The sequence below is a fragment of the Mastigoproctus giganteus genome, chromosome 1 (assembly GCF_048544385.1).
Source record: "Mastigoproctus giganteus isolate SK-2022 chromosome 1, ASM4854438v1, whole genome shotgun sequence".
NCBI lineage: Eukaryota > Metazoa > Arthropoda > Arachnida > Uropygi > Thelyphonidae > Mastigoproctus > Mastigoproctus giganteus.
In genome coordinates this window covers 53,144,751-53,163,085 of record NC_143575.1, presented here as the reverse complement: position 1 = coordinate 53,163,085, position 18,335 = coordinate 53,144,751, and the positions used below count along the sequence as shown (strand labels likewise).

The 18,335-nt window shown below is 36.4% G+C and overlaps 1 protein-coding gene across 4 annotated transcripts in view; it reads right to left on the bottom strand.

Moving 5' to 3' along the window:
* hiw (MYC binding protein highwire) overlaps positions 1–18,335 on the bottom strand; it is a 1,043,263-nt gene that overhangs the window by 94,068 nt on the left and 930,860 nt on the right. For all 4 annotated transcript variants that reach the window (XM_090372846.1, XM_090372865.1, XM_090372875.1 and 1 more), the window contains 2 exons: positions 15,977–16,105; positions 6,198–6,333 (listed from right to left, as the gene is read on the bottom strand). In XM_090372846.1, the coding sequence (XP_090228972.1) occupies positions 6,198–6,333; positions 15,977–16,105 (265 nt within the window). The remainder of the gene's footprint in view (positions 1–6,197; positions 6,334–15,976; positions 16,106–18,335) is intronic.

Genomic DNA, 18,335 nt, shown 5'->3' with positions numbered 1-18,335 from the left:
TATAGAGATAGTGATAGAGAATAGTTATTAATGACCACTGCACTGATCATGTACTAATGTTATGAGTAAAGTCTTCTGCTGTTTTCAATGACATTGATATAGCTATTTCAAGTTTAATGTCTAAAGTTTGCTAATGATACAAAGGTTGGCAGGATTAATGACATTAATCATAATATGATTTAGATAGACAGATGAACTGAAAAATAGCAATTGAGGTTTAATATTGTTAAACCTCAACTGCCATTTGGGAGTAGCAGTAAGTAATCTTAGAATAATATACTATTTATGTATCACTAAACTCAAGGAAGTTGACAATGAAGTTCTCTGAGCAGTGCAAATAAATTGCTTGGTTAGCACACGAGTTCTATCAAATGACGTAAGGAAGCAAAGCTTTGACAGCATCAGCCAAAAATAAATAAAAACCACTTCCCACCTCACCTGTTCATTACCTCGTTAAATCCACACATCTATCTTGCAACCATCCTTCCTAAATTTAAATTTATGTCTCCTTATGGTGTTGTCTGAACAAGAGTAGATGCCATCAATATTTAGCTTACTCAATCCATTCAAAGGCTTAAACACCTTGATCAGATCTCCTTGCAGGTGTCTAGTTTCCAGATGTTGCAATTTGAAGAAATAGTTTTTCTTGGTAAGAGAAAATCCGTTGGAAAGGGTGAAAAAAAACCCCAACTCTTTTGTCCCCAAATAAACTATTGGGGGACAAATTAACCTATATGTTAGGGGACAAAAGAATATTATCACCAAGAAAGGCTGGGATTCTGCAAATTTCAACAAGTGGAGATCTATTTGAAGTCTATCCTTTGGTACATGAATTTATCTGTAATTGATGCTCATTTATTTTGGTGATTTTTATTTGATTTGTTGAAAAGTATTGGTAAAAAAAAAATATCAATCCATAAAGGCACACTGCTTAATGAAAAGATCAAAGAGGTTTTGTGTTCATAGAATGACAGAAGAGAGCTCCCATTGTTTCCTTTGCCAAGAGTAAACAGCCCCTGCAGCATTAGCATTAGGCACATGATGCAAGAAAGCAAGCTTATACAGCATCAGCCAAAACACACACACACACACACACACACACACACACACACACACACACACACACACACACACACACACACACACACACACACACACACACCCCTCTTATTTCACTCATCCACCTGCTCCAAATGTTTGTCTAGTTTTGCCTTGAATCTGTTTAAGCTATCAACTTCTACGACAGATGGAAGTTTGTTCCAGCAATCAACCACCCGCTGGCTAAAGGCAAACCTCTGCACATCTATCCTACAACTGTCTTTCCTTAATTTGAATTTATGCTCTCTCAGGCGATTATTCTGAGCAAGAGGAAGAATCCCATTAAGCATTGAGCATGCTCAAACCATTCAAGGCTTTATAGACCTCAATCAGATCACCTCGCAGGTGCCTAGTCTCCAGACACTATAATCTGCAAAACTTAAACCTTTCTTTATAAGAGCAACCCTTTGTTCCATTCACTAATCTTGTTGCCCTTCTCTGTACTCCTTCCAACAGTTCTACATCCTTCTTAAAATGAGGCCTCCAGACACCTTGAGTACTGTATACAGTACTGAAGGTGTGGCCTAACCATTGCCTTATACAAGGTTATAATCACCTCCTTATACCTGCTATAAAAATTCCTGTATATCATTGACAAGCCACCATGGGCTACTCTTGCAGACCGTTTGCACTGCTTAGAAAACTTCATATCTGCCTGCACAATTACCCCCAGGTCCTTTTCACTCTCTACCTCTGTCAGTGCAATACCACACAGTTGATACGTTACTATGGGGTTACTGCTTCCCATATGCAGTACTTTACATTTGTCAATGTTAAACTTCAGTTGATACCTCTCAGCCTATCTACTCAATTTTCCAGATCTCGTTGCAGCAGATTGTTTGTTGTTGGGGTTTTATTGGCGCATTAGCAACTAAGGCTATAATGTGCTCGTTGCAGCAGAGTACTGTCATTAACAACCCTGCCGACCTTTGTATCGTCTGCAAACTTGGACATTAAGCCTGATATACCATCATCAATATCATTAATGAATATAGAAAACAATGGACCTAACACTGAACCCTGGGGGACTCTGATAATAACAGTAGTCCATGAAGAGCAGTGTCCATTGATTACCACTCTCTGTCTTCTCCCACTCAAGCATCCTTTTATCCATAGCAGCAATTTGCCTCCAATGCCACACTGCTCCAATTTGTTCAGCAGTCTTCCATGTGCAACAGTATCAAAAGCCTTTCTAAGATCCAAATATATGATATCAAAATTATTCTTTGCATCCAGTTCCTTTGTGACTACATCATAGTATCCAATCATATTGGTCAGACAAGACTTTCCCTTAACAAACCCACGCTGTGTCCACGCTATAACTGAAGTCTTGTCTAGATGATCCTACACTGCTTTAACCAGTGCCTCCATTAATTTCCCTGGAACAGAAGTTAAACTAACAGGTCTGTAATTACCTGTATCCTCCTTTGATCCTCCTTTGTGGATTGGGGTAACCTTTGCACATCTCCAGTCCATGGGTACCTCCTCTGAGTCCAAGGAAGCTGTCATAATTATGCCTAAGGGTTTGCTTACTTCCTTTGCTGGCTCCTATAATATAACTGTATAAATCCCATCTACCCCAGCTGCCTTTCTTGTGTTTATCTTCAACAACTTCTCCTCCACTTTACTCTCAGTTATTACAAGATTATCTAGCTTACATGTTGAGAGATCTGAATTTAAATTCTTATCAAACACCAATGATTCACACACTTCATTACGATGATTGTGGTAGATGATTTAAATTTAAAATTTAAATCATCTACCACAATTTAAATTGTGGTAGATGATTTAAAATTTATGGTTTGTTGCACGCAATCTGTGGTTCAGCTGATTTAAAGTTTGTGCTAATGTAAAAGCAGTGATATTACTAATAGTGATGTCAGCAGAGGAGTCTCCAAATGTGTTGGCTAATGTAATTAAGGAGAGCAGTTACTTGATGGAACAAGCGTTTAATGTTCATGAAACTGGCTTATGGAAAAGAATGCCTGACCATTGATACATTTCTAAAGAAGCAAAAAACATTGCTACATTTTAATGTGACTAAGAATCATTTAACTCTGCTCCTTGATGGTAATGTAGTAGGGGATTGGAAGTTTAAACCTCTACTTTAGTAGGGGATTGGAAGTTTAAACCTCTACTTGTGTATCAGGATTTTCTCTGTAGAATACAGAAAATCCATAGGCACTAAAATGCATTATAAAGTGGTCTCCTCCCATTGTATGGAATCAAACTCACAGGACTAGGTTACAGATGCCATATGTGAGACATTTTTGATATCATTTCATCAATCAGTCGAAGGACTACTATTAGGTCAAAAGAATTCCTCTTCAAAATCCTTGACAATGCCCCTGATCATTCTTCACAGTTGGATGAATTACATCCCAGCACGAGAGTTGTGTTTCTACCACCAAACAGAACATCAGTAGACCAACAGACCAGGGATTGCATAACCTTGAAAGATTCCTGGCAGGGTTACATCTAAAATTCAATAAAAAAAACATTGTAGCTGCTTGGAATAAGATCAAGCCAGTGAATATTAAAGGTGTTTGGAAGAACTTGTAACATCAATTTTTCAGCAGTTTTCAAGGGTTCATAAAGCTGGAGACCTAGAGGGTTGCAGAGGATGCCAGGATGACAATGAAGTGGAACCACAGAGCACTTTAAAACAAAGGAAATGGCTAAAGCATTAAAGGACATTGCCAAAGGAATGATGACAATTTTGAAAGAATGGGCAATGTCACCAGGTTCATCAAGGTCAACAGAGCTATCTTGTTACAGGACCATTTATGCTGAGGGCGAAAAACAAAGCTGCTGAACAGTTGAATGATCACCAAAGCATTCTACATACTCATAAGTTTCTGAAGACTATGTTGCATCATTTCCATTTTTATTAATTAATTATTTATTCTATTATTAATAAATTAGAAGGCATAGCAATACCATCATCTATTTACATGAGCAGAAATTCAGGTATGTGATGTTGGTTGTAGAATTATATTTTGATTTACAATAGTATCGCATGCATTCCATATTTGTCATTTATGTAAAACATGCACTAGACTTAATTAGCCTTCATACTAACACCACCAATACCCATTTATATGATTTTAGATAATCCTCAACTTATGCAGAGGATTGGCAACCTGAACCCTTACTTAAGTTGGGAACTGTCTTTACAATAATAAAAAAAAAAAAAAAAAAAAAAAAAAAGTTACAATAACATGATAAAATTTTAAATAAATAGCTAAAGCCATTAAGCTATAGTTGAAATTATATAATCAAATAGTTTGGTTTGGTTTTTATTGGGGCATTAACTACTCAGGCTATAATGTGCCAAACCAGGTCATAAAAGTACACAATTAAAATTTCAGTGATCTAAAGAATTAGGTCACTATGTCACAGTATATATATATTATAATAATGCACAAAAATCTATAAAATATAACAATAAACATATACCAATAAAGTGATAAATTTTAGATACAAGTATAAAGGTTAACTGATTTTAAATAACTAAAAACAGAACACAAGTGGTCACTGTCAGATAAAATCTGACTGAGTGCATAAGGCTCAGCAAGATGATTAAAAGTGATGAAATAAAAAACACACTCATCTATAACGTGGACACTCAGTTAAAATATGATGAATGGTTAAAACGGTGCCACAATTCTCACATATAGGGCAGTCATCTGCCCTCAGCAGAAATGCATTTGCAAGGTGACTGTGTCCTATGCGGAGGAGCCAGAACAACAGTTCCTGTGCATACTAGACTGACAGTGTCGGATTACAGACTTTATATGACACAGCTTGTTTGTGGCCTGTATAATCAAATAGTAACCACTCAACTGATCAAATACACCTAAGTAACAAAGAGAAGATAAAGTAATAACAATTTGGAGTATGTGATGGCTAGAAGCAGATGATCAAGATCTGATAACCTTCTTTGAGCTACAGCAGGCCTAGGTAGGTGACTAAACCCAACTGAGGTGATTAAATTGGAATAGAACCAGGCGAAAGCTGATGACACTGTACAACAGATATCTTTTAAGGGTACAAAATGTGATATTGTTGTATACATTGGCTCTAATGACATTAGGAGTAGGAGATCTGCAGACTTACTTAAAAAGTACAGGGCAATGTTGAAAAAAAGTTGAGTTAGGGTTAAATTTGAGTGTCTGCAATTCTGCCCAGACATGACAGGGAGTATATGATGAGAGATGTCAATCAATTCAGCTCTGGAGAGACTATGCAAGACTCATGGGGTAGAATTTTTCTCAGCACAATCTGTGCTTGTTAACAGCAGAGACTGCTTCGACAGGGATGGCATACACTTAAATAAAAACGGTGCAACAATATTTGCTGATGCTATCGAGGCAGTGTTAGGTGGGTTGGGAAAACTGCTTGGGAGGATTCACAGACTAAAAGATTAACAGTAGCCGCAGGCAGAGGCAAAAAGCAATTCTTGCATTGCTTCTATTGTAATGATCAGCAGCCTAGAGAGCAAGTTGATGGGGATTTCAAGAGCTGCAGGGAGTCATCATGGAACAAGTAAATACATGGGCTGTGTTAGGTTAACTAAGAGTAAGAACAGGTGCATGTATACCAATGCTAGAAGTATAGTAAATAAATTTGATGAATTTGAAGTGCTGATCAAGGCATCAAATGCAGACAATGTTGGAATATCAGAAACACGGTGTCACTGAGATATAAGGGATGCAGAATTTGAATATGGGAGTAAAATGTACACAGAAAGGACAGACAGGATAGGAGGGAGGGGAGAGTTGCAGTGGATTAGTAAAAAGAAAAAGGGGAGAGGAATCGAAATTACCCTTAGGTGACCAACAAGTAATTTTTTAAATTAGGTATAAAACAGTTGTCATCTCAAATATAACAAAGAAAATGCAAGGAAAAAAGCTGATGGAAAAGAAGAAATATTTAATTAAACATATGAAAATCCAATATTCACTTTTTCGGATATCTGACACCTCAAGATCCCAGTAGATTCGAAATACAAGTTGTTTTACATAAATTAAGTAGAATATTTAACTACCGTAAAAGTTCTGGTATTATTACTACATATAAAAGTTGCTTTATCTAACCTCTGGTTCCTTCCCTAAATTCCACCATAGCTTTCAGAGTTTTTGAATCAGCTAAAGACATTACCCAAAAAAGCTTAGTTCTTCCACATCCTTCATGTAAATCAACTTTAATTGCTTCTTCTTCTTCTTTGAATACCTTAAAAATATAACTATATTTTAGAGAAAAAAACATGCATTTTAGATTTAAAAAAAACCAAAAAACAACTAAGATTTTTGAAAAAACAAAGCAAATGAACTACAATAAACATAATTATAACAGACGCAGGATACTGTTTTTAGGGTTTCACAGCACAAGAGAATGAATACAGGATAAAAAAGGCCATTATGATTATGATAAGACTAAAGCGTTTAGGACTGAAGCCTCAAGCTATGAAAAAGTCTAGACTATGTATAGGTATAGTGCAAAAGCATCAATAATACGTAGCCAAATCTGAATTAACAGAATATTAGCAAAACGGCATCGTTTTAAGTTGTATCTCACATTGTGAATACCTTCACAATGAGTTGCCATGACATTGCACTACTTCGAATAAGTAACGCTTCACCTGAGGAGAAGACTAATGTTACTTATTCTCAGATGGATACCACCACCTAGAAGGCACCGTTTCAGGGCTATTTGTATATGTGTGGGATAATAACTCGACTATCCACTTGTCCCTATTAGACTTAGAAAAGAAAAAAGGTAGAGGGAAAGTAATAGTAGTAGTGGAAGAGGAAAAGAAACGATGTAGAAGAATGAAAGGGACAGTAACTCCTTCAACTCACACCACTCAAAAACTCAAATTCCGCGAATATGCAACGCTTCCTCAGTGGAGAAGGACTGTTGTTACCTATTCCTTGAAACTCCGGACATCATCAGGCTCCCCCTGGTGCCGTTTCAGGTCTATTTGGCCCTTCTTCGGTGGGTGGGTAGGTACCCGAGTGATGCAATGATGGCAAAACAGTTATGAAGTATAACTGCACAATATGAGAGATGCCTGATGGTGTATGATGTGTTTAGACTATAAAGAATTTAGGGCTGAAGCCTCAAGCTATGGAAAAGTCTAGACTATGTATAAGTATAGTGCAAAAGCATCAATAATACATAGCCAAATCTGAATTAACAGAATATTAGCAAAACAGGGTATCTACCCACCCACCGAAGAAGGGCCAAATAGTCCTGAAACGGTGCGGTCTGGTTGGTGGTATCCATCTGAGAATAAGTAACATTAGTCTTCTCCTCAGGTGAAACGTTACTTATTAGAAGTAGTGCAATATCATGGCAACTCGTTGTGAAGCTATTCACAATATGAGATATAACTTAAAACGATGCCGTTTTGCTAACATTCTGTTAATTCAGATTTGGCTATGTATTATTGATGCTTTTGCACTATACTTATACATAGATTATGATAAGATTACTTATACCATAAAGCTCTTTGCAAGTTATGTACCAGCAGCTAGTGGCAAGCAACACCTTTCCCCTACTGTTACACATGCCAGGATAGTCTAGTGCAAGGAGTGTGCATCAGTGCAGTAAGGTTATATTTAGGTACAATACTTCCAGGGTCAAGCACGGCTTTATTACAAGCCACTCTGTTCTATTAGGTAGCCACTCCATTTAATTTTCTTCTGATAGTTACATGAATTTTATTTAAGTTTGTTTTTGATAGTTGCAGGTTATTTTTTCAGTGCTTTGAAAAATAACTATTATGTAAAAAAGTACAGCCTTTTGCTGAAGAACAAAACTGGAAAATGTTTTCATACATTTTAAAACTTGTTGTGGCAAGTTTTATGGATATGTTCTCATCAGTTCATTCCAGCTAAGAAGAATAAAGTGTGCTTCTTTATCTGTACTTTTAACAAGATCCATTGTGCAGACAAAAATTTTGTGCTATTCATTCCTTGAGGCTGCAAACAGTTTATTTACAGTTGGGCAGCACAGTCTGGCTTTCAGTTGTTACTCCAAAATAACCCAGAGATACTCATCTAAATTAGCGTTTCCCAAACTGGGGTTTTCAGACCCCCGGGGGTCTATAGACCAGTTCCAGAGGGTCCCTGAAACTTTCAGAAGGTATCAAGTAATATGTGTTTATTTTCTTAAAAAACTATACTGATAGAATCAACAATGAATTTCGTTATAGAACATTATTATTTTCGATACAATTAGTATACATATTTCAAATTATTAGTTCTACGTATAGCAAACTGATGATAAATAAAGTTATATATCTGTATAAAAATAAGAATAAAGCTGAGTTGTTTCACACATAAAACTTTGAGTATACACACACACACACACACATATATATATACATATATATACAAGGTGTCTCAAAAATATTAGTACAAACTTTTAGGGGAGGTAGGTAACATCTAAAGGAATGTGAATCGCATAGAAACCCATAACCGGAAATGTCACAATACGCCAGTACACGACGCTGTTCATCAGTTCGCGAGAGGGAAAATTTCTGGTTTACTCATTCAAGCAGTAGTCAGCGCACAAAGAGTATGCATCGATATACGAACTGTGAGCTGGCAGACATGCACCTAGTGTATGGATTAGCAGAGGGCAATGGATGAGCCGCTCAACGAATTTATGGAGAACACTTCCCAGACAGACATGTACTGGACCACCGTTTGCATGTGTGCATCAAAATTTGTGCGATTATGGGTCATTTAGAGGTAACAGGAGTAGTGCAGGCAGACCACGTTCGACGTGAACTCCCGCCATGGAAGAAAGTGTGTTGAATGCCGTCCAGAATAATCCTACTACCAGCACACATGCTGTTGCCTCTGCCTTAGGAGTGTCTCGTTGCAGTGTACAGCATGTCTGGCACGACATTTCCTTACACCCCTTTCATCTCCAAAGGGTTCAGTTACTGCTCCCCCAAGATCATCCTGCATGTGTGGCTTTTGCGCAGTGGTTTCTCCAAGAAAGTGTTCAAGACTTGAATTTTTCAGCCTATGTTTTCGGATGAGGCTTATTTCACTCGGGAAGGCTTATTCAATCAGCACAATGCTCATGACAACCCACACGGTGTGTGCCCCCATGCGGCACAACATCGCTTCGCAATAAATGTGTGGGCAGGTATGGTCGGTGACTGTTTAGTCGGCCCATACCTGTTACCATCCCTCATGAACTCTGCTAAATATCGGATCTTTCTTGAACAAGTTCTACCAGGGTTACTTGACGATGTTCCAGCAAATGTGAGATGCAACACTTGGTTTCAACATGACGGGGCGTCTGCCCATTATGGAAGGTGTGTTTGTGACCATTTGAACAGGCGTTCTGGGTGTCGATGGATTGGCCGTGGTGGACCCGTTGCCTGGCCCCCCCACGCTCACCTGATTTATCGAGCCTTGATTTCTTTCCATGGGGGGCTCTCAAATCTATCGTGTATGAATCACCTGTGGAGATGGAAATGGATCTCGTGGCGAGACTCGTCTGCGCTGCTGCTACCGTCAAAGAAATTCCAGGTGTGTTCGACTGTGTCCGCCAATCCATGCTGCGTCAGTGTCACGCATGCATCGCGTCTCATGGTGGAACCTTCGAGCATCTGTTGTAACATCATGAAATGCATCCATCTCGTACTCCATTGTTAATATTATGTCAAATAAATGTTTGCCACTAATTACTGTCTTGTCATTTCTGCTTCTTATGCCTCTGCTACTACTTTCCTGTGATGTTTTTGGGTATAGGTTCCTATGTGATTAAGTTAAGTTAAGGAGGTAGGTATTTTTGAGACACCCTGTATATATAAATAGGTTTTTAATGTAACTCTTTAAAAGAAAAGTTTAAAGAGGTAAATTAGATGAAATGGTTTCGGTGAAAGCAAGATTAATAAAATTAGGTTTGACAGATGCACCTAAAAGCGCAAAACAGCATTAAAGGATGCAAAAGTATATGTAATTTGTATTAATATTAAATTAAATTGAGTAAGTATAAATGGGTGTGAAAGTTACACAAGGTTCCAGTAACTATAAGGGTGAAGAAAGTAGAAAAAGAGTAGCAGATTAGTGAAAGATGAAAGAATGTTAATATCCTAAAGGTTATGATGAATTAAGTAAATTGAGGGCTGAATTGCCTGTAAAGTAAAATTAGTACAACAAAATATTAATAAAATGCAAATAAAAATGAAAATAAAAATAAAATGAAAATGGTATAGTTGTCATCAGATATGGGGGGGGGACAATTTTATTAAAAGGCCTAATATAGGTAATGTAAAAATGCTTGATCTGATGTCAGCAGAAATAAATAATGATACGTGATCAGATATTTCATCAGGGGACTACACCTGACCATGTATCAGGAACTGCATTTCTATACTTGTCCATAGTAGTAGAAGAAAAGTGAAAGGCAAAAAAGAATGAAATGAAATTATCATTTTTTACTACAGTATAGACAAGGTCTATACTGTAGTGTAATATATTTAGTGTAATGCAGTGTAATATATTTAGATAAAAATAAGTATTGTGTTGGGATAAAAATGGTTAATATCAATATGTTTAATATAAATATGTGGAATTCAGTGTAGGATTTAATTTTGTACAGATAAGAAATCAGTGTATTTTAAAAAAATAAATTTGGAACAAGCAAATGGTATATTAAATTGAGGATGGGGAAGTGAAAAGGAGTATTTTAAATAAATAAAGACAAAAATAGCAATAGAAGTAGAATAGAATATATATATATTCTAATAGAATAGAATAGCAATAGAATATATATATATATATATATATATATCCATGTTAGGCGAAGCATTATTTAAAAGTTTTAAAATCATAGATAACTTAAGGTTATAATAAAATCAGAACAGATTAATGCCACCTATGTGAAAGATTATGCATTACATCAGTCTGTATTAATTTGTTATGTTCTAGATATATTAAAAGGTTGATATAGTAGAATTTGGTAGTGTAAAAACATTAGATGGTCCACATATCTTCTTTTTTTCCAATTGGACTCTGGCCTTAAGATTTTCACAAATCCTAGGGACATATCCTTTGAAGGTTATTTAATAAACTTTTCAATATGATACATATCAATAAGCTATTGTACAGCTGAATAAAATTCTGATTTATATGGCCAGCATTCAGTGCACAGTACAGTCTGTCCTCGTATAGCACAATAGTTGCATTCCTAGAAATCCTCGTGCAATGCAAAATCGTGCAATATAAACAACAGGCCCTATGGGAAAAGTAGGGTTAGGTGCCGACCACCCAAGATTGAACACACATTTGGAACCAAAACATTACCAAACACAATAAATAATCGGGTAATTTTAATCGTTATAAAATACGTAAGTATTTTATAATGATTAAAATACGTAATAAAAATAATATTATATTATAATAAAGTATTTTTAGTATTTTTTAATACTAAAAAAGTATTTTTTACGAATAAAATACGTATTTTATTCGTAAAAAATTTATTATATTAAATAAAATAGTCGTAATAAAATACTTACGTATTTTATAATACGTAAGTATAAATTATAATATGTAAGTCGTAATAAAATATTGCTAATGCTTTTGCTTCTATTGTAAGCAAACTTGCTTATTGTTTGATTTTCTATCCAAAGAGATGACAGCCGTTCCATCTCTTCCAATTCTTTGTGTCTTAATCTAATGGATTTTAATTACACTTTGAGTTGTTTCCGCTATGAAAGTTGTTTTTATTTTCTCTGCATACTTTGTAATTCTCGGCGTTGCCTCGTTCAGGTCTGTAGCACGTGCAATATCACATGGTCTTTCATTTCGCTCAAAGCGTTTCACAGTTTCATATTTTTTCTCTATTGACAGAAGCGGACTGGCCATAAGCCTTACGGGGGAAACCACGGTGGGCCGGAGGCCGGTGTGATTTTGGCCATAAACCGTAGTATGAGGCCACTATAAATTTTCCCGGGTAAGAATTTTTGACCCAGTCCGTCTCTGTTTATCGATATTGCTTTTCTTTTTCTCTCTGAATCTAGTCTTCACCAGGGCACTTCCTTTTCACACCTTTTAAGTATTTTACTAATTTTTAGGGAATAAAGCACAATTACAAAACGAGGAGGCATGCTTGATACACATAAACAAAGCTGCGCGCGTATAGCAACTGAATAAAGAACACCGTAAAGGCCGAGATACACTATTAATTAACACCTCGCATTTTACTAAAGCACATTTTTGGAGGTTACTACCATAAAACAATAAAAACAATTTCCAGTTGCATTTCTGCTAGTGGAACCTGTTATAAACTGGTAGTAAACTCCATCTAATTGCATTTGCGATTATATCGATAGCTGGAATTGTGTTGGTTTTTACGTTATTATGGTGAAATATGTTTCCCCTTCACTGATATAAAACACATAAATACATTTTCAGAATCTTCTTCATTCCTATCGTGTTGCGTTCGGTTGGGGTGATTCCGCGTTCGACTGCCATTTCTTGTAAACACAAAGGCAAATCGTGCATAAGCGAATTCAGTTCGTGTTATATAAGATATCGTTCCCCTATTTATAAATCGTGTATGATCGAATTCGTGTAATGCAAACACGTGTTATACGAGGGCCGACTGTATTTTACTTTTTTTTTATGGTCTGGACTCCATATAAGTAATGTTTCTTAATTTTAGCATAGTATGAGGGACGAACATTTAATTCGCAGACTGGTGCAAGATCTTATCTTAATTGTCATCGTCTGTGAATTTCTCCTTCTCAAAATATTCTCTCTTGAACTTTACACACTTTTGCCACCGTTGTACCCACAGATTAAATTCTTTTTGCAAGACATTTTTTGAATGACTGTGAAGTGCTTCTTTGTGGCTCTGCTAGCATCATTGTTGGAAGCAAAATGCTTGCCTTTCAGAGCTTTTTTCAGTCATGAAACTGGAAGAAATATGCACCTATGGCAGTGATCACTGGCTGCACAATATTACTCTGAGAACCTCAGAGTATGCTTTCTTATTCATAACAGTTCCACAAGGCACAAAATGTGCAAAAAGAATGCCTTTTATGACAAAAAACACAAGCATTTGTTTGTCAGCCAAATGAGAAGCTTGAAATTTCTTAGGTCTTGGTGAATCAGAATGCTTCCACTCACTCATCTGTTGTTTTGTCTCTGGATCATAGTGAAAAATCCAAGTTTAATCACAAGTCACTATTTGATTTAAGAAGTTTTGACCCTGTGTTTCAATACAATCAAGCATTTCTTTGCACAAGTCTATTCTTTGCTGTTCTTGTTCTAGAGTCAAATTGTGGAATCCAGCAGTCACATATTCGTGATATTTTCACAATACTGTGAAAATGTATGATCTTTCACAATATTGTGAGCATTACCGTATGAAATGGACATTCTAACACCTATTTCACAAAGTGTAATTCACCAGTCTTCATCCACGGTTTCCTGAACTTTTTGCAATTTGCTGAGGAGTTACTGAGAAGGAAGGCTGACCAGGTCTTGGGTCATCTGCAACAGACTCATGGCTGTGCATTGCTTGTGCCATTTAAATATGGCTGTCATACCATACACTTCACTCATCTCTAACTGTTTCCGATGCATTTAAGCCATATCTGACACAATAACAAATCACCGGTTACACGCAGCTATATAAAAAAAAAAAATAAAACCTCTTCACACAACACTAGCTCAAGAAGTACACACAGAGTCTGCTCAGAAGTGATCAGGGAGAGCACCTTTAGCAGCAGTTATGGAAAGTCCGCATATCCCGGAGCAATATGGCCTTAGTTGCTAATGCTCCTAAAAAAAAAAAAAAAACCCTATTCTTGCCCTTTACAAGGCCAACTTCCTTTCATAATTATGTTCAGATACTGGATGGCCAAAATTTTTGGATCTAGTTTAAAACCTTGTGCCAGTCAATGAATTAAATGATCACTCCTCATACGTTAGTAAATTTTGATATTTTCTGCATGAACTGAAATTCTACCTCTATTAAAATAGATGTAGCTGATTTGTAATGTGAGAATGAGAAATAGTTTGTCTGATGTTCCAAATGTTCATGTGAAGCTAACATTGTTTTGACGTTTATCACTGTAGCTTACAGAATGGATAGCACTCTTCTCAGGGGAATAACCTGCAGCTATATATTCTTCATGGTTAAAGTGAGTGTCAGTAAACAGTGGAGGTAGTTTCTACATCTGCTACAGGGGCCCAGTCTAACTAATGATCATTTCCATTTTTGATTACGTTATGCAGCTGAATACTGTTACAACATGGCACTTGTGCTTCAATTGTTGGGGGTGTGTTGTGGAGGTTTTTAATGGTGCATAAGCAATTTTGGCTACAACATACCTATTCACTCTTAAGGTGACTTTAATTTAACAAAGTCTGAATCAGAATTAATGAAATATTCGAATTATCTTCAGAAAGTAAAAAAATTCAGTAATGTTTTTCTCATCATCATTGAGATGCTGTAATGTCACTGGTTCTCAAAGATCAGCCAGGGATGTTGATAGTAGGGTCAATCAGTTTGTTTGTTTGTTTAGGAATTTATTAGGTGCATTAGCAACTATGGCCATAGTGTGCAAGGATCAGTCAGTAAAATGTGCTTAACAGTTAGATATTTTGAATGATGTGGAAATTTAAGTTGCTCATGAGTAGATGGAGATGAGTCAGATAGATATATCCTATTCTTGCAGGTGCCTCCGTAGCCAGGTGGGAAAGAGCAGCAGTGCGTACCACACGCTTCTTGATTAGACCGAGGTTCGAGCCCATCACCACCAAATACGGAGGATGCGGAAAGGTCAGGGAATGACCACCGCAAATCCCGGAGCAATATAGCCTTAGTTGATAATGCTCCTAAAAAAAAAAAAAAAAAAAACCCCTATTCTTGCCCTTTACAAGGCCAACTTCCTTTCATAATTATGTTCAGATACTGGATGGCCAAAATTTTTGGATCTAGTTTAAAATGAAAATTTATTATTAGTTTGAGAGTGCTATTATGCTTTCCACTATGGAAGATATTCCTTGAATGAACAATCTATGCAACAAGGATACAAGCTAAATCTGAAGTGGATGGAGTTTTCGCAGCTCTATTGGCCAATTCATGTACCAAATGTTCATGTGAAGCTAACATTGTATGAAATCGTGCCGGGACCCAACAAAAAGTGATCGGCATTTTTCAATTTTCGCTAATTTGATTTAAAAAAGGGTGAACGTTATAGGAGGAATTATGCAATGCCATGATTCGGCTGATGGAATCAGTTTGTTTGTTGTAGGTTTTAGGCACATCTAGAACTTAGGCCATATTGCAACATATATATTATGTCTATAAATTGCATGTGTTCTGTGGTCAAGCTATTTGCTGGATGAAAAACTAAAGTTTCCAGAAGGGAAAAAAACCACACTACCTTGCCCGAGACCGACTAACTCAGCCATGTTGTGAAAAATGCCTATAAAAATTTCTCACAACATTGACAGGATTCAAACTCAGGTATTTTCAACTTGGTGTAGAGAGGGTGGTGATTCTACCAACTGTGCTATCTGTGAGGGCAATGGAATCAGTTTAAATAACATATTTTGTCTGGTAGTAGTCATTGAGGGGTTTTACCGTGACTGCTACTCCATTAGTTATTACCAAGTTGATTCATGGTAATGAATCAACTTGGTAATAACTAATACAGTCAGTAAAATTTCAATTATGGTAATGAATCAATTGGGTAATAATTAAGAACATTTGATGAAATAAATATTTGATAATACTGAAAGTTTTGTTGATTCTATAGTTCAGAATGGATTTATTTCCCAATATCAGAATAACTGTTTATAATAAGAACATACTACATCTAGTAACATACCTGTCTTTGATGTGAACGGGTTTTACGATGCAGGTGAAGAAAGCGGTCACAGTCAGCACAGAGATTTCCACACACACTACAGAGAATAATTGCTGATGTCTCCCCATCATCGTGGTTGTCACAAGTAGGCTACAAAAAAGTTAGCAATAAGTATAGATATATAACCTGCTGCATATGTGTATAATCATTTCTTAACAATGGCATTACCAACACAGACAGGCATCACATGCTAAACATTCTAAACTGTTTCTCTTAAAATTTTTGTAGCATCAATCTATGAGGGAGAATTCAATAAATTATCTACCTAAGGTACTTCCTATAGTTATATTTCAATGATTCATAATGTATCGTGTTCTACTTTTGATCCCTCTATGTTTTTTGGTTGTGCTGCTGTAACAGAAATGGGTCAAAGGCCATTCGTGAAAGAATGGCAGCTATGTACGGAAACAGTGCACCTTCAGAGTACCAGGTGAAATTATGGACAAAACAATTCAAGTAGGGTAAAGAGTCCATCAAAGATTATCCACTTCCAGGAAGGCCTGTCACAGCAACCACTCCAGAAATGTGTCAAGCTAGTTAGCTTTTTAAATATTAATATTAATATTAGTTAGTTTTTTTAATACTAAGTTTAATTAAGTTCATTTATTATATTAATTAAACAAAAAAGGGAATATGACATATCGGAAGGAACAATCATAACCATTCTCCATGAACAACATTTGGGGATGACTAAGGTCAGTGCAAGGCAAGTCCCCAGATTTCTGACTCCTTTGCAGAAGCAATTCACAGTACAGTGTTATGAGGAGAATTCAGAGCTTTATGGAAGGGATCCTGAAACTTCCATCTCCAGAATTCTTAGGGGTGATGGAACATGGGTTCATCACTGGGATCCTGAGACCAGTGGGGAAGCACAAGGATTCTCCCTCACCCAAAAAATTTTGGACATCTTCAGCTGGCAAGATTATGGCCACCATTTTTTTGGGATGCTGAAGGAATTTTGTACATTCACTACTTGGAACACAAGCAGACAATCACTGACACTAAGGGATATCATAAAGGAAAAATGCCGTGGCAAAACTTTTCAGAGGTGTGCTGCTCCTTCATTACAATGCAACGGTGCACAGGTCACACGCTGTTGCTGCTTTGAGAGACTGTGAATTTACATAACTTACCCATCTAGCTTACAGTCTGCATCTGACCCCCAGTGACTTTTCTGTTCCGACACCTTAAGAAAAACGTATGTGGATGTCCCTTTGCTGATGATAATGAACTGAAGTCTGCCGTTTCTGCATTCTTTGATGGACAGGGCAAATAATTTTATTTGTTTGGTATTTCCTCCTGGCCAACAAAAATGGAACAAGGGTATTGAAGTTCAGGGGAGTTACACTGAAAGATAAAAATAGATTTTTGCCTCTATCTTATTTCCTTCATACGTAGGTAGATAATTTATTGAATGCCCCTTGTAATTTCTATTAAAATGAAGTCTTGATGTTGCAAGGGTTTTCTTATATTAGTTAGCTTTTTTTAATGTTAAGTTTAATTAAATTCATTTATTATATTAATTAAATAAAAAATAATAAAATATATCTACACACAAAGTAAAACTTTAATGGGATATCTAAAAGCATCTAATAACTTAAAGTAACCAGTTCTAACTGATGATGTAATTTTGCAGGCTAAAATAGTTCTGATAATTCTTTATTCATTCATGATTTATTCTCTATAAGCAGTAAACCTGGATAATTCAAAATTATCTTCCTTTTTTTTAATGCATGCTAGGTCAGTAAAGGATGCTGACTAGTTATGGCACATGTTTGGATGAGAGAGGGGGAATTATAGAAGAACAAAGCCCATGGAAGTATCTACAGAAAAGGCATGCTGCAGAAACAGAATGTCTATGAGACAGAGTGGAGAGACTTTGTAAGAGATGGGTCATTAATTAACCTAGCTGCCGTCTTTTGAATGGAGTCTAGAAGTCTGAGAGAGGTTATGGGAACACTGTCTCAGATGTGGGAACAATATACCATGATAGGAACAGACAGATTCCATAGTAAGATGAATTTGAGATTTGCAGAGAGTGTGTATCTCTCCAAAAGAAAAGTAATGCCATAAGTAAAAAGAGGAAACCCACTTATGCAGGCAGAGAGAGAGAGAGAGAGAGAGCGAGAGATCAGAAGTCAGGTAAAGATATGTGATCTTGTAGAAATATAAGTGTCATTGAAGATGAGCATGGGAACAGTAAACTCTTTTTTGAGAAAAGTAAGACAGAGCAAAGTTGTTAACTATGTTTTCGTTTTCCCATTGGAGAATTACCTAGAGATCAATATTTAAGGAAATGGTAGTGGATATTTTAAAGTTT